Here is a 22571-nt window from a genome sequence, read left to right as displayed (position 1 = left end):
GCCCAGCTTCATGGAGACGGTTGCGAATGGTCCTCGCCGATACCCCAGGAGCAACAGTGTCCCTAATTTGCTGGGAAGTGGCGGTGCGGTCCCCTACGGCACTGCGTAGGATCCTACGGTCTTGGCGTGCATCCGTGCGTCGCTGCGGTCCGGTCCCAGGTCGACGGGCACGTGCACCTTCCGCCGACCACTGGCGACAACATCGATATACTGTAGAGACCTCACGCCCCACGTGTTGAGCAATTCGGCGGTACGTCCACCCGGCCTCCCGCATGCCCACTATACGCCCTCGCTCAAAGTCCGTCAACTGCACATACGGTTCACGTCCACGCTGTCGCGGCATGCTACCAGTGTTAAAGACTGCGATGGAGCTCCGTATGCCACGGAAAACTGGCTGACACTGACGGCGGCGGTGCACAAATGCTGCGCAGCTAGCGCCATTCGACGGCCAACACCGCGGTTCCTGGTGTGTCCGCTGTGCTGTGCGTGTGATCACTGCTTGTACAGCCCTCTCGCAGTGTCCGGAGCAAGTATGGTGGGTCTGACACACCGGTGTCAATGTGTTCTTTTTTCCATTTCCAGGAGTGTACAAACAGTCTCTATACAAATAAAAATATATTCTCAGGTGGCCGTACACCGGTTTATATCCTATACTCAACTGTCTATTTGCAATAGGTGTGAGTAGCAGTTACCTTGTTGTTATGTTGTGTAATGTATTTTATATTCAGCTGCGTTGACTATGCGTTAGGAACATGCCTCCACCCTTTCTCTTTAATTCTGACGTCATGTACCATTTTCTAATAGATGTTTACAGTCACATGTAATTCTGCATTTCAAAATTACCATTAGCTTGAAATTGGCCAATAACAGTGAATAAATAATAATCAGCCTCTGTGATGACAGTGGACCCAATCATAAGGGATAACTTTAATGAGTCAGATGATCTACTGAGTGCAACAGTTTATACATATGTCAGGATGAAAAGAATTTATACTTTATGGTTAGTTGTTTCACCAAAAACTCACCACTTTTATTCTGAATTCCCATGTGTCACAATGATCAATTGTTGGTAAACCTTTATTACTGGTTTCTAACTGAAAAGTATCAGAAAATCTGTACAACCCTTCCCACGTGAAATATATTTTTTAAGACCGATTAACCGCTTTATGGGATGCATGTCACGTAGCTGTGTATACGTCCTTTTTTATCACTACTAGTTTCGATTAATAACCATCATCACAATATATGTATACAGCAGAGAAGTTTGAAACAACCTGAATTGCAAAGATGATGATCAAGTATAGTCTACATTACGTGGTACAACCTAATACTTATAAAAGTTTATATATTGTATTTACGTAACATAACATGTTATATCAGTATGTCATTATTCCATATTTCAGTTTTGTGTGCCTGCTTTACCTAGCAGTTGTATTCCAGAATTAATATGATCAGTTACCAGCATATGTGCGTATACACAGGGTGTTTCAAAACTACTTTTATAAACTTGGCGTGCCGGTTCCTTACGTCAAAACAAGAAAATAACATCTGGTAAACATGGGCTCTAAAATACATAGCTGAAGGGCTGTGAGCACTTGTTCATCTTCAATGCTGTGAAACACGTCTACTCTATAGAAAGCTACTTTCTGAGGAGATAGAATGGAATAAAACAAGAAAAAAGTGACGAGTAAACATCGTCTGTAAAATGCACACCTTAAGAGCTGTGAGAACTTGCTCATATTTGACACTGTGAAACACATCTCTTCTACTGAAAAAGTGCTCATAGCTATTAGGATATGCGTTTTAGAGACCTATACTGAAAATGTTTTCGTGTCTTGGTCCATACTACGTCCTCCCAAAATGTGGAAAATAAAGAGCTTGCAGCAGCAGAGATTTGTTTCATAGTATCAAAGATGAAGACGGACTCATAGTTATTAATGTATGCATTTTAAAGCACATACTTACTGGACTTTTTTCCTTGTTTTGGTACAAGCAACACGACCCCAAAGTTTGAAATAGTATTTTTGAAACATCCTGTATAATAATACAATTTTGTTATCAACATATAATGTTACTACTCACGCCTTATTTACGAGGGCAAGTCAAAAAGTAAAGGGACTTTTGAAAAAAAGAATAGTTATGCTAACGATAGGAAACTGAAAAATGCATTATTTTCTACATAACTCCCTGCACTTCAACGTACTTCGTACAACGTTTCACAAGTTTTTTGACTCCACCGGAAAAAGGTTTTTTGGTTGCATATGTAACCAATTTAGCACCGCATCAATGACTTCTGTATCGGTTGCAAATCTTCTTCCCCTAAGCCCTTCCTTCAATGGTCCAGACATATGGAAATCGCTTGGAGCCAGGTCTGGACTGTAAGGCGTGTTTTCCAGCAGTTTGAATCCCAGTTCCTTTATCGTTTCGACCTGCCGTTTGGCAGAACGTAGCCGCAGAATGACACCTTTTCACAGTTTTCCGCAACGTTTGGATCTGATTGCAGGCTTCAGTTTAGTTCACACCACATAAAAATAATTCTCACTGTTCGAAGTTTCGCCTATTGGGGTGAAACGAACGGCTACCACACCTTTCATGTCCCAGAATAGTGTTAGTATAATCTTACCAGCTGATGGTTGACGTTTAAATTTTGTAACTTCTGGTGATGATGAGTGTTTCCAGACCATCCGGTTCGACATGATGCGCCCCAATTTCGTCTACAGTAACGATTTGCTGTAAAAATCGGTCTCCATCGCGACGATAATGAGCCAGACGTTTACGAGAGACGTCCATCCTTTGAACCTGCGCTGACAATTTTTTCGGTACTCACCCTGCCCACACTTCCCAAAAATGTGGCCTTTCGTGTAAGATGGAATACGCTGAACCATAACTGATATGTAAAGTATTAGCGATTTCGTCCACTGTGATTCGTCTGTTTTCCATCACCATATCCTCAACGACATCCACGTTCAATTATTGAAGTCGATGACCTGTCCGATTTTTCCTAGTCGCATAGAAAAAATTCTTCCCTGTTTGAAGTTCGCTGTCCATGTAGATGTTGCGTAGCATTAGACAGGTGTCACCATACTGCTTTTGCATTTGACGAACAATTCCCGCAGGTTTAACAGCATACACAAACGAAAAGCGAATCACTGCCCTCATTTTCTCCTTGGTGCAGCTCGACAATGGAGCTGCCATGTTTCACGGTCTGCTACAATAGGACTTCTCCGCCTTCTTTTGCTTGTGCCTTTGTCCCGCGATTTCGCAGGGTCGGTATGGTTAGGGTCGGATTTGGCAAGATTAAAATAAGGGGTGGATGGATGCCCTTCCTGTTGCCACCCCACTACCTCTGAGAATGGAATTAGTGTAACCCAGCTGTCAGCATCTAGTGTAATCCATGGAATAGTGCGAACGCGTTCAGATGTCTGTGAGCAGTGGAACTGAGGCGGGATATGGGGACCAGACCGGTATTCAACTAGGGGGATGTGGAAAACTGCCTAAAAACCACATATAGGCTGGCTGGCTGGCACACCGGCCTTCGTCAGTAATCCGCTGGGCAGATTCGATCCGGGGCCGGCTCGCCTACCCGAGCCCAGGAAGTAGCACATTGGCGGGCCCAGAAAGCAACTAAAGCGCTCTTTTTTTTTTTTTTTTTTTTTTTTTTCTTTGCCCTCTCGGATAACCTGGCGGGTGGTCTGCTACAATACGAGTAAAGCGAGAACAAGAGTGACACATTGATTGTATAGAACTGTTGTGCACGACAATACTTCAGTGCTGGATACTAGCAGTGATACCAAGCCCTATGGCGAGAAATTGCAAATGTCCCTTTACTTTTTGGCTTCCCTTTGTATTTTCACTATCTGCACTCACAACGTCTGATCAAAAGTATCCGCACAACCCTAAATAATGCGCAAATTGTCACTAGATGTAGATGTCATGGAAGGTGCCCGTCTTTATAATAGATTCTGGGAGGGGGGGGGGGGTTTGTGTTGTCAGTAGAAAAGAAGTAACAGCAGAATGGATCGGCAAAGAGAACTCAGCGACTTCGAAGGTGGACTAGACATTGGGGCCACTAGAGTAACAGGTCCATCAGGGACATTTCAATCCTTCTAAAGCTGCCCATATCGACTGTTGGTGAAGTGATTGTGATGTGGAGACACGAAGGAGCAGCCACATCCAAAACAAAAACTGTTGAGCATTATGGAGGGTGGTTGAAAAAAACAGCTAGAAATCAGTGGAAGAAATAACTCTTGAGTTCCAAATGCTAATAGCAGTCCAGCCAACACAGTGACTGCTGCGAGATGAGTAAAAAAGAGTGGTGTATTATGGTCGAGCAGCTCCTCGAAAGCCTCACATGTCTGTAGCCAGAGCTAAGCAACGCTTGAGGTGATGTAAAGAGCTATTGGACAGCGGATGAGTGGAAGCGAGTGGTTTGCAGTCATGAATCACGCTGTACCCTTCGGCAATCCGGTGGAAGTCTTTGGGTTTCTCGGGGTGCCTCGGGAACGTTGCCTGACATCATCCAATGAGGAAGCACGGAGTTACAGGTGTTACGGTATGGGGGTATTTATTGTCGCTAGCGTGTGGTTCCCTTACCGTGTCTGAAGAAAACGTTAGATGCGGACGGATACGAACATAGTTTAGAGGACTATGTACAGGAGAGGAAACATTGGGAGACAATCCAGAATGAGATTTTCACTCTGCAGTGGAGTGTGCGCTGATATGAAACTCCCTGGCAGATTAAAACTGTGTGCCCGACCGAGACTCGAACTCGGGACCTTTGCCTTTTGCGGGCAAGTGCTCTACCATCTGAGCTACCGAAGCACGACTCACGCCCGCTCCTCACAGCTTTACTTCTGCCAGTATCTCGTCTCCTACCGTCCAAACTTTACAGAAACTCTCTCAGATGGCAGAGCACTTGCCCGCGAAAGGCAAAGATCCCGAGTTCGAATCTCGGTCGGGCACACAGTTATAATCTGCCAGGAAGTTTCATTGGGAGACAATGATTGTATCGGCGTGACAATGAACGCTGTCATGAAGCAATGTCTGTGGGTTAATGGTTTGTGGACAATAACATTCCTGAAACAGACCAACCTGTCCAGAGTCCCGACCTGAACGCAGTCCAAATGCTTTGGGATGAGTTAGAACGTCTGCTTCGGTACAGATCATACCGTCCAACATCACTACCTTCTCTGGTTTTCTTGTATCTTTAGGAAAAATGGGTTGCCAGGCTCCAGATCCCTCATTGAACGTGTCCCCAGCATGTTATAAAGGCGAAGAGTAGACACACCCAACATTAATGTCCAGTAATAAGCGTAGAGATACATTTGATCAGATACTTTGTAAAAAGACCCGTCTCGTGTGTTTCGGAAACTTATTCCCTGGGTAAAGAATGAAAAGTCTCAAATGGGAGTATCATGTACCAACCTGTTGGCAGCAGCTGTAGGAGGTGGTGGTGCGGCAGGCTGACGAGGACATCTGGGAGCGCGTCTCGTCGAACATCTGGTCGATGCGCTGCTTGTAGATGGAGTAGACGCTGGTGGAGGCGGCGCTGTCGCGGTCCCTGTCGGGCGCCTCCTCCTGCAGCCGGAAGCAGTAGGTGGGCTCCTGGTCCACGCAGCCACCCACGCCGACGGCGGGCGCCGCCTTGCTGGTCGCCGCCATGGCCGCTGCCTTGGGCGGCGGCACCAGCAGCGGCTCGTCGCCGCACTTCACCATCCTGCGGCGGTCAGGCCTCTGGGAAACCGACAACCAAAGGCTGCACACATCAGCGATCTTTCGCGGCCTCAGCCGGGAAAAGGTGGTCACCTGCACGCCGAAGTTAAAGTGGGCCAAGCTGGGAGAAACAGCTGGGGAGTTGCTCATACGATTCTCAGATGTGGTACAAGAGCGTTGTTAGCAAGCTACTAAGGAAATCTTGAACATGGCAGCAAACAAAGATCATAAATTTAAGTGAAGTCGCAGTTGACAAACAGAAACTGAACAAAAACAAAATGAGCGTAAGTAGAGCGGTGCGAGAAGCATTCAACGAATTACACTGAGGAGCCAAAGAAACTGATACACCTGCCTAATACCGTGTAGAGCCCTCGCGACCACGCAGAAATGCCGCAACACTACATGGCATGATCTCGACTAATGTCTGAAGTAGTGCTGGAGGGAAATGACAGTATGAATCCTGCAGGGCTGCCCATAAATCCGTAAGGGTACGAGAAGGTGGAAATCTCTTCTGAACAGCACGTTGCAAGGCATCCCAGATATGCTCAATAATGTTCATATCTGGGGCGTTTGGTGACCAGCGGAAGTATTTAAACTTAGAATAGTGTTCCCGGAGCCACCCTGTAGCAATTCTAGACATGTGACGTGTCGCATTGTCCTGCTGGAATTGCCCAAGTCCCTCGGAATGCACAATGGACATGAAGGGATGCAAGTGACCAGACAGGATGCTTACGTACGTGTTACCTGTCAGAGTCGTAGCTGGACGTATCAGTGTTCAAAATTCTTCAAATGGCTCTAAGCATTATGGGACTTAACATCTGAGGTCATAAACCTAACTAACCTAAGGACATCACACACATCCATGCCCGAGGCAGGATACGAACCTACGACCGTAGCAGCAGCACAGTTCCGGACTGAAGCACCTAGAACCGCTCGGCCACAGCGGCCGGCCATATCAGGGGCCCCATATCACTCCAACTGTACATGCCCCGCACCATTACGGAGCCTCCACCAGCTGAAACAGCCCCCTAGCCGAGCGATCTAAAGCGCTCTAATCATGGACGGTGCGGCTGGTCCTGGCGGAGGTTCGAGTCCTCCCTCGGGCATGGATGTGTGTGTTTGTCCTTAGGATAATTTAGGTTAAGTAGTGTGACTGATGACCTTAGCAGTTAAGTCCCATAAGATTTCACACACATTTGAACATTTTTTTGAAACAGCCCCTACTGACATACAGGGTCTGATGACCTTAGCAGTTAAGTCCCATAAGATTTCACACACATTTGAGCATTTTTTTGAAACAGCCCCTACTGACATACAGGGTCCATGGATTCGTGATGTTGTCTCCATATCCATACACGTCCATGCGCTCGATACAGTTTGAAAGTAGACATATCCGACCAGGCGACATGTTTCCACTCATCAAAAATCCAATGTCGGTGTTTAAGGGCCCAAGCAAGGCGTAAAGCTTTGTGTCGTGCAGTCATCAGGAGAACACGAGTGGGCCTTCGCCTCCGAAAGCACATATTGATGATGTTCCGTTGAATGTTTCGCACCCTGACACTTGTTGATGGCCCTGCATTGAAACCTGAAGCAATTTGCGGAAGGGTTGCACTTCTGTCACGTTGAACGATTCTCTTCAGTTGTCGTTGGTCCCGTTCTTGCAGGATCTTCTTCCGGCCGCAGCGATGTTGAACATTTGTTTTACAGTTTTCCTGATATTCACGGTACACTCCTGGAATGCTCGTACGGAAAGATCCCCACTTCATCGCTACCTCGAAGATACTGTGTCGCATCGCTCGTGCGCCGTCTATTACACCACGTTCGAACTCACTTAAATCTTGATGGTAACCTGGCATTGTAGTAGCAGTAACACATCTAACAACTGCGCCAGACACTTGTTGTGTTATATAGGCGTTGCTGACCGCAGCGCCATATTCTGCCCGTTTACATACCTCTGTATTTGAACACGCATGCCTAAACCCGTTTACCGAGAGAGGTGGCGCAGTGGTTAGCACACTGGACTCGCATTCGGGAGGACGACGGTTCAATACCGCGTCCGGCCATCCTGATTTAGGTTTTCCGTGATTTCCATAAATCGCTCCAGGCAAATGCCGGGATGGTTCCTCTGAAAGGGCACTGTCGACTTCCTTCCCTGTCCTTCCCTAATCCGATGAGACTGATGACCTCGCTGTTTGGTCTCTTCCCCCAAACAACCAACCAACCTAAACCCGTTTCTTTGGCGCTTCAGTGTTGAAAGCTTAACATCGGTTTGCAGCAGAATTTCAGAACATACTGTGACGTTGTAATATTATTGGTATTTCCGTCCTACGAAAGCTTTGAGTACCCTTTGAAAGACATTTGTTTTGTATAATTTACATAACTGTAAAGATGCGCATCTAGCGCGGACGCTAATACATCGATTGCGCAGTCAAAGAAACATTTTAACAGAAGCTGAACTGTCGTTCCGCTTCGATGGCAGCAAGAGAGGGGAAGAAAACCAATGTGCACTCCGTGTGCATACCGGGGGGAGTCATTCCAGATGTGGAAAGGGTCCTTCCGGATGCCATGAAGGGTACAGGGTGCACCCATCTGCAGGTGGTCGCTCATGTCGGCACCAATGATGTGTGTCGCTATGGATCGGAGGAAATCCTCTCTGGCTTCCGGCGGCTATCTGATTTGGTGAAGACTGCCAGTCTCGCTAGCGGGATGAAAGCAGAGCTCACCATCTGCTGCATCGTCGACAGGACTGACTGCGGACCTTTGGTACAGAGCCGAGTGTAAGGTCTGAATCAGAGGCTGAGACGGTTCTGCGACCGTGTGGGCTGCAGATTCCTCGACTTGCCCCATAGGGTGGTGGGGTTCGGGTTCCGCTGGATAGGTCAGGAGTCCACTACGCGCAACAAGCGGCTACACGGGTAGCAGGGGTTGTGTGGCGTGGGCTGGGCGGTTTTTTAGGTTAGATGACCTTGGGCAAGTACAGAAAGGGCAACAGCCTCAACGGGTGCGGGGCAAAGTCAGGACATGCGGGGACCAAGCAGCAATCGGTATTGTAATTGTCAACTGTCGAAGCTGCGTTGGTAAAGTACCGGAACTTCAAGCGCTGATAGAAAGCACCGAAGCTGAAATCGTTATAGGTACAGAAAGCTGGCTTAAGCCAGAGATAAATTCTGCCGAAATTTTTACAAAGGTACAGACGGTGTTTAGAAAGGATAGATTGCATGCAACCGGTGGTGGAGTGTTCGTCGCTGTTAGTAGTAGTTTATCCTGTAGTGAAGTAGTAGTGGATAGTTCCTGTGAATTATTATGGGTGGAGGTTACACTAAACAACCGAACTAGGTTAATAATTGGCTCCTTTTACCGACCTCCCGACTCAGCAGCATTAGTGGCAGAACAACTGAGAGAAAATTTGGAATACATTACACATAAATTTTCTCAGCATGTTATAGTCTTAGGTGGAGATTTCAATTTACCAGATATAGACTGGGACACTCAGATGTTTAGGACGGGTGGTAGGGACAGAGCATCGAGTGACATTATACTGAGTGCACTATCCGAAAATTACCTTGAGCAATTAAACAGAGAACCGACTCGTGGAGATAACATCTTGGACCTACTGATAGCAAATAGACCCGAACTTTTCGACTCTGTATGTACAGAACAGGGAATCAGTGATCATAAGGCCGTTGCAGCATCCCTGAATATGGAAGTTAATAGGAATATAAAAAAAGGGAGGAAGGTTTATCTGTTTAGCAAGAGTAATAGAAGGCAGATTTCAGACTACCTAACAGATCAAAACGAAAATTTCTGTTCCGACACTGACAATGTTGAGTGTTTATGGAAAAAGTTCAAGGCAATCGTAAAATGCGTTTTAGACAGGTACGTGCCGAGTAACACTGTGAGGGGCGGGAAAAAGCCACCGTGGTACAACAACAAAGTTAGGAAACTACTGCGAAAGCAAAGAGAGCTCCACTCCAAGTTTAAACGCAGCCAAAACCTCTCAGACAAACAGAAGCTAAACGATGTCAAAGTTAGCGTAAGGAGGGCTATGCGTGAAGCGTTCATTGAATTCGAAAGTGAAATTCTATGTACCGACTTGACAGAAAATCCTAGGTAGTTCTGGTCTTACGTTAAATCAGTAAGTGGCTCGAAACAGCATATCCAGACACTACGGGATGATGATGGCATTGAAACAGAGGACGACACGCGTAAAGCTGAAAGACTAAACACCTTTTTTCCAAAGCTGTTTCACAGAGGAAGACCGCACTGGAGTTCCTTCTCTAAATCCTCGCACAAACGAAAAAATGGCTGACATCGAAATAAGTGTCCAAGGAATAGAAAAGCAACTGGAATCACTCAATAGAGGAAAGTCCACTGGACCTGACGGGATACCAATTCGATTCTACACAGAGTACGCGAAAGAACTTGCCCCCCTTCTAACAGCCGTGTACCGCAAGTCTCTAGAGAAACGGAGGGTTCCAAATGATTGGAAAAGAGCACAGATAGTCCCAGTCTTCAAGAAGGGTCGTCGAGCAGATGCGCAAAACTATAGACCTATATCTCTTACGTCGATCTCTTGTAGAATTTTAGAACATGTTTTTTGCTCGCGTATCATGTCATTTCTGGAAACCCAGAATCTACTATGTAGGAATCAACATGGATTCCGGAAACAGCGATCGTGTGAGACCCAACTCGCCTTATTTGTTCATGAGACCCAGGAAATATTAGATACAGGATCCCAGGTAGATGCTATTTTTCTTGACTTCCGGAAGGCGTTCGATACAGTTCCGCACTGTCGCCTGATAAACAAAGTAAGAGCTTACGGAATATCAGACCAGCTGTGTGGCTGGATTGAAGAGTTTTTAGCAAACAGAACACAGCATGTTGTTATCAATGGAGAGATGTCTACAGACGTTAAAGTAACCTCTGGCGTGCCACAGGGGAGTGTTATGGGACCATTGCTTTTCACAATACATATAAATGACTTAGTAGATAGTGTCAGAAGTTCCATGCGGCTTTTCGCGGATGATGCTGTAGTATACAGAGAAGTTGCAGCATTAGAAAATTGTAGCGAAATGCAGGAAGATCTGCAGCGGATAGGCACTTGGTGCAGGGAGTGGCAACTGACCCTTAACATAGACAAATGTAATGTATTGCGAATACATAGAAAGAAGGATCCTTTATTGTATGATTATATGATAGCGGAACAAACACTGGTAGCAGTTACTTCTGTAAAATATCTGGGAGTATGCGTGCGGAACGATTTGAAGTGGAATGATCATATAAAATTAATTGTTGGTAAGGCGGGTACCAGGATGAGATTCATTGGGAGAGTGCTTAGAAAATGTAGTCCATCAACAAAGGAGGTGGCTTACAAAACACTCGTTCGACCTATACTTGAGTATTGCTCATCAGTGTGGGATCCGTACCAGATCGGTCTGACGGAGGAGATAGAGAAGATCCAAAGAAGAGCGGCGCGTTTCGTCACAGGGTTATTTGGTAACCGTGATAGCGTTACGGAGATGTTTAATAAACTCAAGTGGCAGACTCTGCAAGAGAGGCGCTCTGCATCGCGGTGTAGCTTGCTCGCCAGGTTTCGAGAGGGTGCGTTTCTGGATGAGGTATCGAATATATTGCTTCCCCCTACTTATACCTCCCGAGGAGATCACGAATGTAAAATTAGAGAGATTAGAGCGCGCACGGAGGCTTTCAGACAGTCGTTCTTCCCGCGAACCATACGCGACTGGAACAGGAAAGGGAGGTAATGACAGTGGCACGTAAAGTGCCCTCCGCCACACACCGTTGGGTGGCTTGCGGAGTATCAATGTAGATGTAGATGTAGATCTAAATAAAAGATGACGGTAGAAAACTTTTGTAGATCTTCAGATTTTAATGTGCTTCTGCTTGTAATGTGAAAGCGTAAAGAAGGTCGTTTTTAAGCTATAAAAGTGAGCGGTCTTGCCAGCGTGCAGACAACATTATTAATTAATAAAATTAAAGTAATTTATGTTCGAAACTGTAAATCAGCAAGTTATTGTTATCGGAGGTGTTGAACAGTGCAAGAATTGTCTTTAACGAAAGGGGAGAAGTAATGACTGTAATTTGTGACAAAAACGTGAACCAAGGAGACAGCACAGGGCAGGCTGAAATCTGATCGCACCATACAGTTAGAAAAGTACTTATGTAAGTTATATTGTTTATAAATAAGCCCTAATTTGCTAGTGAGAATTGTTTGAATATATTTAGTGTTTACCAGACTTCTTATTCTGTTCTTTTCCTTTATACTTTTTCATCCTCCGTACCATATTATTTTTATACATGTCAAACAGCCTTTACTACAGCAGAGAATACTGCGGCATCCTGGTCGTAGACAGAAGGCCGCTCCTTGTCTTCTATACAATTCATAGCTGCCCCATTTATTAATTATTTCATTTGCAAATGCATTTTTTTTTACTGTTCATTGTGAAAGGTCCCTTAGGTAATTATAAAATTCGTACTAATTACGTAAAGAAATCCGGGTTGTTCTTTTCCAAATAATAGAAGTCTTTGCGTAATCAGAAACTAGCCTCCTTCTGACAACGATCAGGAGCCGACCAGAAGACGGACGTCTTCGACCGCTTTCGTGTCTCCTGTGGCAAAGCTGTGCCAAACAGGGAACGCGACATTCTAGTATGAAATACCGATCTAAATTGAAAGAATTGAAATATATTTAATAGTAATAATAATTTTTTTTATCATACTAGAACGTCTAACCTAACTAATTTCCTAGAGACCGAAAGGCTTATGTCCACCTGTCAGCATGGTTTTAGAAAGTGTCACTCATACGAAATTCAGCTTGTCCTTTTCTGACATTATATACTACGAACTATAATAAAGGACAACACGCAGATTCTATATTTACAGATTTCCGGAAAGCATTTGACACTGTGCCACAGTGCAGACAATTAACTAAGATATTAAGTATGGAATAGGTTCCCAGATGTGAGTGGCTAGAAGACCTAAGTAATAGAACCCAGTATGATGTTCTCGACGGCGAGTCTTCATCAGAGGCAAGGGTATCATCAGGAGAGTCCGACGGAAGCGTGATAGGACTACTGTTATTTTCTATATACATAAATAACCTGCCGGATAGCGTGGGGAGCGATCTGTGGTTGTTTGCGGATGATACTGTGACTACGGAATGGTGTCGACGTTGAGTGATTCTTGGAGGATACAAGATGATTTAGACAAATTTTCTAGTTGGTGTGATGAATGGCACCTAGCTCTAAATGTAGAAAAATGTGAGTTAATGCGGACTAATAGGAAAAACGAACCAGTAATGTTCGATACGGCATCAATAGCCTCCTAATTTACACAATCACGTCGTTTTAATTTCTGGTCGTAACGATGCAATGCGATATGAAATGGAACGAGAATGTGACGATTGTGGTAGGGAAGGCGAATGGTCGATATCGGTTTACAGGGAGAATTTTAGGAAACTGTGACTCATCTGTAAAGGAAACTGCATATACACTCCTGGAAATTGAAATAAGAACACCGTGAATTCATTGTCCCAGGAAGGGGAAACTTTATTGACACATTCCTGGGGTCAGATACATCACATGATCACACTGACAGAACCACAGGCACATAGACACAGGCAACAGAGCATGCACAATGTCGGCACTAGTACAGTGTATATCCACCTTTCGCAGCAATGCAGGCTGCTATTCTCCCATGGAGACGATCGTAGAGATGCTGGATGTAGTCCTGTGGAACGGCTTGCCATGCCATTTCCACCTGGCGCCTCAGTTGGACCAGCGTTCGTGCTGGACGTGCAGACCGCGTGAGACGACGCTTCATCCAGTCCCAAACATGCTCAATGGGGGACAGATCCGGAGATCTTGCTGGCCAGGGTAGTTGACTTACACCTTCTAGAGCACGTTGGGTGGCATGGGATACATGCGGGCGTGCATTGTCCTGTTGGAACAGCAAGTTCCCTTGCCGGTCTAGGAATGGTAGAACGATGGGTTCGATGACGGTTTGGATGTACCGTGCACTATTCAGTGTCCCCTCGACGATCACCAGTGGTGTACGGCCAGTGTAGGAGATCGCTCCCCACACCATGATGCCGGGTGTTGGCCCTGTGTGCCTCGGTCGTATGCAGTCCTGATTGTGGCGCTCACCTGCACGGCGCCAAACACGCATACGACCATCATTGGCACCAAGGCAGAAGCGACTCTCATCGCTGAAGACGACACGTCTCCATTCGTCCCTCCATTCACGCCTGTCGCGACACCACTGGAGGCGGGCTGCACGATGTTGGGGCGTGAGCGGAAGACGGCCTAACGGTGTGCGGGACCGTAGCCCAGCTTCATGGAGACGGTTGCGAATGGTCCTCGCCGATACCTCAGGAGCAACAGTGTCCCTAATTTGCTGGGAAGTGGCGGTGAGGTCCCCTACGGCACTGCGTAGGATCCTACGGTCTTGGCGTGCATCCGTGCGTCGCTGCGGTCCGGTCCCAGGTCGACGGGCACGTGCACCTTCCGCCGGCCACTGGCGACAACATCGATGTACTGTGGAGACCTCCCGCCCCACGTGTTGAGCAATTTGGCGGTACGTCCACCCGGCCTCCGGCATGCCCACTATACGCCCTCGCTCAAAGTCCGTCAACTGCACATACGGTTCACGTCCACGCTGTCGCGGCATGCTACCAGTGTTAAAGACTGCGATGGAGCTCCGTATGCCACGGCAAACTGGCTGACACTGACGGCGGCGGTGCACAAATGCTGCGCAGCTAGCGCCATTCGACGGCCAACACCGCGGTTCCTGGTGTGTCCGCTGTGCCGTGCGTGTGATCATTGCTTGTACAGCCCTCTCGCAGTGTCCGGAGCAAGTATGGTGGGTCTGACACACCGGTGTCAATGTGTTCTTTTTTCCATTTCCAGGAGTGTAAAACGCTAGTGCGACCTATTCTTGTGTACTGCTCGAGTGTTTGGGATCCGCTCAAGGTCGGATTAATGATAGACAACGAAGCATTTCAGAGTCGGGCTGCTAGGTTTGTTACTGGTGGTTTCGAATAATACTCGAGTATTACGCAGATGCCCGCTCGCTTAGCCGAGCGGTCTAACGCACGGTTTTCCGGAGCGGGAAGGAGCGCCTCGTCCACCGCACGAATCCACCCGGCGGACTTGTGTCGAGGTCCGGTGAGCCGGCCAGTCTGTGGATGGTTTTTAGGCGGTTTTCCATCTGCCTCGGAGAATGCAGGCTGGTTCCCCTTATTCTGCCTCAGAGCAATATTGCCGTCATTGCGGGGCTTGTGTGCCTCAATGATACAAATAGCTGTTCCGTACACCGTTTTGGCGTATAAGCAACATCAGCGCGGTAACTACAGTGGCAGCTGGAACTAATAACCAAAAACAATATATGTGCACTCCACCAGTCAGTTACGACATAGCAAAGCAGTGCAGCCGGCCGCGGTGGTGTCGCGGTTCTAGGCGCGCAGTCAGGAACCGTGCGACTGCTACGGTCGCAGGTTCGAATCCTGCCTCGGGCATGGATGTGTGTGATGTCCTTAGGTTAGTTAGGTTTAAGTAGTTCTAAGTTCTAGGGGACTGATGACCACAGCAGTTGAGTCCCATAGTGCTCAGAGCCATTTGAACCAAAGCAGTGCACGTACCGCCTTAGTGTGTCAACGTTGATGCACAACAAATCCCAGTGGTGTAACATCTCTAAACTATGTGGTTTTTTATTTCATTTACACGTCAAATGCCGTAGGACCAAATTGAGGAGCAAATATACAAGGTCTTGGAATGTGTCAGTACATGAAATTACAACATAAAAGTAATAACAGATAAAAATAAAACGCTTATGAACCCGAAAAAAGTCGATCCGTAAGTTTATGTACACCCAATCAACAATACAACAGGAATCAGCTTAATTTTTCAAGGAACTCCAAAACAGACTAGATGGAGTGACCAATGAAGAAACCCTTCAGTTACGATTTGAAAGCGCGTGAATTACTGCTAAAATTTTTGAATTCAAGTGGTAGCTTATTGAAAATGGATGCAACAATATACTGCACATCTTTCTGCACAAAAGTTAAGGAAGTCCGATCCAAATGCAGCTTGGATTTCTGCCGAGTATTAACTGAGTGTAAGCTGCTTATTCTTGGGAATAAGCTAATATTGTTAACAAGAAACCACAGCAAGGAATATATATATATATATATATACACATATATATATATATATATATATATATATATATATATATATATATATATATATATATATATATATATATATACATACACCAATGTCAAAATACCCTGACTCGTGAACAGGGGTTGACAAGAGGTTCGTGAACATACACCACTTATTGCCCAAATCGCCCGTTTCTGAGCCAAAAATATCCTTTTAGAATGGGAAGAGTTACCCCAAAATATAATACCATACGACATAAACGAATGAAAATAAGCACAGTACACTAGTTTTTGTGTCGAACGATCACTCACTTCAGATACCGTTCGAATAGTAAAAATGGCAGCATTAAGGCTTTGAACAAGATGCCGAACGTGGGCTTTCCACGACAGTTTACTATCTATCTGAACACCTAGAAATTTGAACTGTTCAGTTTCACTAATAATATGCCCATTCTGCGACGTTAAAACGTCAGATTTTGTTGAATTGTGTGTTAGAAACTGTAAGAACTGAGTCTTACTGTGATTTAGCGTTAGTGTATTTTCTACAAGCCATGAACTTATGTCTTGAACTGCACTGTTTGAAACCGAGGCAATGTTGCACACAACATCCTTTACTTCCAAGCTAGTCACCAACAAACAGAAATATTTAGCTACCCGTAATACTAGAGGGCATATCATACATATAAATTAGGAACAGGAGTGGTCCCAACACTGATCCTTGTGCACCCCCCATTTGACGTACCTCACTCAGACCCCACATCACAGCCATTCTCAGCACTCTGAATAATGACCTTTTGCTGTCTGTCGTTAAAGTAAGAGGTGAACCGGTTCTGGGCTACTCACCGTATTCCGTAATGGTCCAACTTCTGGAGCACCATCAAACACCTTAGTTAAACAAAAAAAAAAAAAAAAAAATCTGCCTAGCGTTCGAAACCTTTTGTTTAACCCATCCAGTACCTCACAGAGAAAAGAGTATATAGCATTTTCAGTTGTTAAGCGACTTCTAAAGCCGAACTGTGCATTTGATAGCAAATCGTGTGATACTTAATGATCAGTTACATACACAGCCTTTTTAATATCCTTAGCAAACACTGACGGCATGGAAATAGGTCTAAAATTGTCTACATTATCCCTTTCTGCCTTTTTATAAAGCGGTTTTACTAATGAGTACTTTAATCGTTCAGGAAACTGACCACTTCTAAAGGAAAGATTACAAATATGGCTAAATACAGGGCTAACATGTGCAGCACAGTACTTTAATTTCTGGTAGGCACTCCATCATAACCATGAGAGTCCTTAGTCTTCAGTGATTTAATTATTAACTCAATCTCCCACTTGTCACAGAGGAGTATTTCAGACATCAACCTCGGAAAGGTATTTGCCAAGAGAATTATATGATACCCTGTAGAAGCTAAATTTACATTTAATTCACCAGCAATGCTCAGAAAGTGATTGTTAAATAGTGTACATGTATCTGATTTATCGGTAACAGAAATATTTTACTGCGAATTGACTTTATATCGTCGACCTTGTGCTGCTGACCAGATACTTTCTTCACAACTGACCATATGGTTATGGTTTTCATTTTATCCTGTGAATTGGCTATTCTATTTGCATACCACATATTCTTTGCCTTCCTAATAATGTTTTTAAGCACCTTACAATACTGTTTGTAATGGGCTACTGCAGCTTGATTGTGACTATTCCTAACATTTTGATATAATTTCCGCTTTGTTCTACATGATATCCTTATCCCACTAGTCTGCCACACGGGCTGCCTATTACGTTAGTACACCGTTTAGAACGTTATAATGGAAATCAACTCTCAAAGAACACGAGAAATGTGTTAAGGAAAGGATTATATTTATCATCTATGTTATCGGCACGGTAAACATCCTGCCAATCTTGTTCCTTGCAAAGGTTTAAAAACTCTCTATTGCTGTTGGATTAACTTTTCTACATAGTTTGTAATTACATGTGACATTTATTTGAGAACAAAAGCCTGTCAGTGTCAAAATTTGTGTATCATGGTCTGAAAGGCCATTCACGCTTTTACTAACTGAATGCCCACCTAGTAATGAAGAATGACTAAAAATATGAATGTAACCCCATCTTATGGTGGTTTATGGGACTACGGCTGTTCAATGTTTAATAAAAACAATACCAATCGCCATTATACAGGTTTATTTCTAAGCAGCCAGTTTCGACTTTACACTACGTCATTTTCAGGCCAAAACTGTCCCAATCCAGTAAAATTGTGTTACAAATATAGCAGTGCCTTTAACTGGTCACGTAATAGCTAATACGGGCATACGCGCTCGTTGGACAACAGTCAGCAACCAACGAGCACGTATACCCGTAACTTTATGTATTTTTATTGTATTTCACCATATATAAATATATATAAGGTAATTCTATGTATTTTTATGATAGATACATTTTCATAATAATAAAAATACATAAAATTACAATGGTCTCTTTAACTATTAAAATTCATCCAATAATTATGTTAAAACAAATGAAGAATCAACTTGTAGATGGTGCAGATTAAAAAACTAAGAAGACTTGTTTTTATAAAAGCTAAAACCAATTCTAAAATTACAAAATAACTTATACATTGTGAATATATATATACAGGGTGGTCCACTGATAGTGACCGGCCAACATATCTCACGAAATAAGCATCAAACGAAAAAACTACAAAGAACGAAACTCGTCTAGCTTGAAGGGGGAAACCAGATGGCGCTAAGGTTGGCCGGTAAGATGGCGCTGCCACATTCCAAACGGATATCAACTGCGTTTTTTAAAAATAGTAACCCTCATTTATTATTACATACTCGTGTAGTACGTAAAGAAATATGAATGTTTTAGTTGGACCACTTTTTTCGCTTTGTGATACATGGCGCTGTAATAGTCACAAACGTATAAGTACGTGGTATCACGTACTATTCCGCCAGTGCAGACGGTATTTGCTTCGTGATACATTACCCGTGTTAAAATCACCCGTTTACCAATTGCGGAAAAGGTCGATATCGTGTTGATGTATGGCTATTGTAATCAAAATGCCCAATGGGCGTGTGCTATCTATCCTGCTCGGCATCCTGGACGACATCATCCAAGTGTCCGGACCGTTCGCCGCATAGTTACGTTATTTAAGGAAACAGGAAGTGTTCAGCTACATGTGAAACGTCAACCACGACCTGCAACAAATAATGATGCCCAAGTAGGTGTTTTAGCTGCTGTCGCGGCTAATCCGCACATCAGTAGCAGACAAATTGCGCGAGAATCAGGAATCTCAAAAACGTCTGTGTTGAAAATGCTACATCAACATCGATTGCACCGTACCATATTTCTACGTACCAGGAATTGCATAGCGACGACTGTGAACGTCACGTACAGTTCTGCCACTGGGATCCAGCACGGCGTTCCGTACTACCCTCCTGAACCCACCGATTCCATATTCTCCTAACAGTCATTGGATCTCGACCAACGCGAGCAGCAATGACGCGATACGATAAACCACAATCGCGATAGGCTACAATCCGACCTTTATCAAAGTCGGAAATGTGATGGTACGCATTTCTCCTCCTTACACGAGCCATCACAACAACGTTTCACCAGGCAACGCCGGTCAACTGCTGTTTGTGTATGAGAAATGGGTTGGATACTTTCCTCATGTCAGCACGTTGCAGGTGTCGCCACCGGCGCCAGCCTTGTGTGAATGCCCTGAAAAGCTAATCATTTGCATATCACAGCATCTTCTTCCTGTCGGTTAAATTTCGCGTCTGTAGTAAGTCATCTTCGTGGTGTAGCAATTTTAATGGCCAGTAGTATATATATTGCACGTTGAGTGCATATTCATTTCGTGCAAATTGGGTTACATTATGGAAGTAACTTAAGAGGTTGTCAAGTTAGCGGTGTTACGATCTCAAGGAAATTGCAATGTACAAAATGGTTCATAAAATCTTATCTCTGTTGTTATATATGTATAGAAACTAACGTAATTCGGTTTGGCGGTAACAGAAATGCAGAAACAATCACTAGCATTGGCTACTGGGAAAACGGCTTGGCTCATGAGCTGTGAATTTTGTCCTCACATTATGATCAGTCGGCTAACACTGCATAATGACTTGGATATAATGGTACGTAAATTTACGTTGTACATGCTGAATACAACTGTGATACGGTTTTCATCTATATTTAAACGCCTGATTGTCAATATATTACCGGCGGGGTGGCCGAGCGGTTCTAGGCGCTACAGTCTGGAACCGCGCTACCGCTAATGTCGCAGGTTCGAATCCTGCCTCGGGCATCGATGTGTTTGATGTCCTTAGGTTAGTTAGGTTTAAGTAGTTCTAAGTTCTAGGGGACTGATGACCTCAGAAGTTAAGTCCCATAGTGCTCAGAGCCATTTGAACCATTTGTCATTATGTTCTTCTATTCATGTAGCATTGAATATAACTACACAGTAGATAAAATCGGTCTGCAATAAACAGATTAAAAATCACGACTGGTGCTGCCCTTTCTCCTATCGTGAAACGAAGACTCCATATCTCGTACAGCTTCCAAGTTATTATTTTTTGAAATGACAGCTGGACTTCATGGACACGCTATACTTTTGTTAATAAGCTTGGACGTGGTACCGAGTCAATTTTTTCCCGAAGTCGAGAAGTATTTTGGTCCATGGCTTTGAGGATATCCTGTGAGAAGAGGGCAAGGGAAGTGTGGAATGACCGATAGCTGCGGAATCCACGGTAGCTGGTGCGAAGGAGACAATTCTATTCGAGATACATTACATCTGTGCTAGCGATTCAAATGAAACTTTTTTTATATGGAGGTTTCATAGTCAGAACTCTTTACCTCCCAGGGACGAAAAGGTACATTATAACTTTGAATAAATTTTAATACTTTTAGTTTGACCACATCTTCAATAAATACCAAGGAATTGAAAATACATGAAACACGTACACTACGGAAGCTCTCCGAAGCAGGAGAGAAACGGTTGAAATGTTTGCGCCTCGTCGCTGAAGTGTAACCATAGGCCTGCAATATTTAGTCTAGCAACAGAGTACAGGCATTTCAATGGACAAACTGCTAAGTATGATAAGTCAAAATAAAGCAATGAGTCTGCGAGTGTGTTCTAGGCATTATACACGCTAAGAGGGGGAGAAAAAGAGACACATCACAGAGAAGCAAATGGCCTCAATTTAAGAAAAATTGCGTGATTTATTCAGGAGAAAGAGCTTCACAAATTAAGCAAGCTAATAATACGTTGGTCCATCTCTGGCCTTTATGCAAGCAATTATTCGGCTTGGCACTGATTGAAAGAGTTGTTGGATGTCCTATTGAGGAATATAGTGCCAAATTTTGTCCAAATGGCGAGATAGATCGTCAAAATTGAGAGCTGCTTGGAGAACCCTGCCCATAACACTTCGAACGTTACTTAATATCATAGCAGGGCCTCTTTGGTTGTCGTCCGCGGAACCTCACTGCACCGCGGTACGTCGACAGTATTGGACGCCCAGATCCATTTCAACAAGATAATGCCCACCCGCGCACGGGGAGAGTTTCTACTGATTGCTTTCGTACTTGACGAAGCCTACCTTGGCCAACAAGGTCGCCGGATCTTTCCCCAGTTGAGAATGTTTGGAGCGTAACGGACAGGGCTTTCCAACCAGCTCGGAATTTTGACTATCTAACGCGCCAATTGGACAGAACCTGGCACGGCATACTGAAGATTTGACATCTGTGGCAAGAGTCCTTCATGAGGTATTTTCTCAAGAAGGCCACTTGAAAAGAAGATGGTCTGTGTAACAATGTGGTTTCATATCTGTAAATGTGTTATTGTGTAGCTGTTCATGTTCGAGTGATCATATTGAAGTGGTGTGTATGTTCTCAGAGAGGCATCAAAAGATTTGACTGCATAATTCCTGTGGCCCTTACCTGTAATGTGTGACGTCCTCTTCGTCGCGTTGGCGCGGTGTCTCGGCGCCAATGTCCGCCTCAGCATCCCGGTCCGTCACCTGCACACACGTAACGCAAACATTTACTTCAAACTTTCCGCGAAGACTTTCTCAGGTGAATGACGTAGCTGTAAGCGGAAACAAACCCGCGTTATTTGCTTCTGCAGCACTCGGTCTCACTGTGAAAGAATTGTTTGCGCGAAGTAAGAGTGGATATGGGGCTACCGGTTACAAAGCTATGGAAGCGCTTTTTAGGAAGTCTCGCAATTCTCACCTAACAACATGGGCGCCCATAGAAATTTACCTAAGAGGTGCAAGATTCTAAAATTTCCACTTTTATATAAACGATTTGGCGAGTTTGAGAACATGTTGCACATCAAATCTGTATCTGGCAGCAAGTGCAGAAAACACGTTGCATTTCGGATGCTTGATAATTTAGTCAATATTTTATTCATATAAAGTACTCATGATCATCATCCTCCTCTTCCTCCTCCTTCTCCTTTCTTCTTCTCTACACCATGGAACCTGTTATGGCTACAGTTCTAAAAAGGTCCATCGTTTTTCTTGGTCAACTTGCGTCACTTACCCCTATGAGTATATATAGCAAATATTTTTTGGAATATCTTCAGTTTACAGAATGAGATTTTCACTCTGCAGCGGAGTGTGCGCTGATATGAAACTTCCTGGCAGATTAAAACTGTGTGCCCGACCGAGGC

General features: G+C 44.5%; 1 protein-coding gene across 1 annotated transcript in view; it reads right to left on the bottom strand.

Moving 5' to 3' along the window:
* The window catches only part of LOC126419661 (uncharacterized), a 733764-nt gene that overhangs the window by 71899 nt on the left and 639294 nt on the right, over window positions 1-22571 (bottom strand). Inside the window, exons 7-8 of the mRNA XM_050086850.1 lie at window positions 21836-21915; window positions 5425-5733 (exon numbers count right to left, since the gene is read on the bottom strand). Of these exons, the coding sequence (XP_049942807.1) occupies window positions 5425-5715 (291 nt within the window). The 5' untranslated portion in view covers window positions 5716-5733; window positions 21836-21915. The remainder of the gene's footprint in view (window positions 1-5424; window positions 5734-21835; window positions 21916-22571) is intronic.

Source organism: Schistocerca serialis, chromosome 9 (genome assembly GCF_023864345.2).
Source record: "Schistocerca serialis cubense isolate TAMUIC-IGC-003099 chromosome 9, iqSchSeri2.2, whole genome shotgun sequence".
NCBI lineage: Eukaryota > Metazoa > Arthropoda > Insecta > Orthoptera > Acrididae > Schistocerca > Schistocerca serialis.
This window is presented reverse-complemented; position numbering and strand designations above follow the sequence as displayed.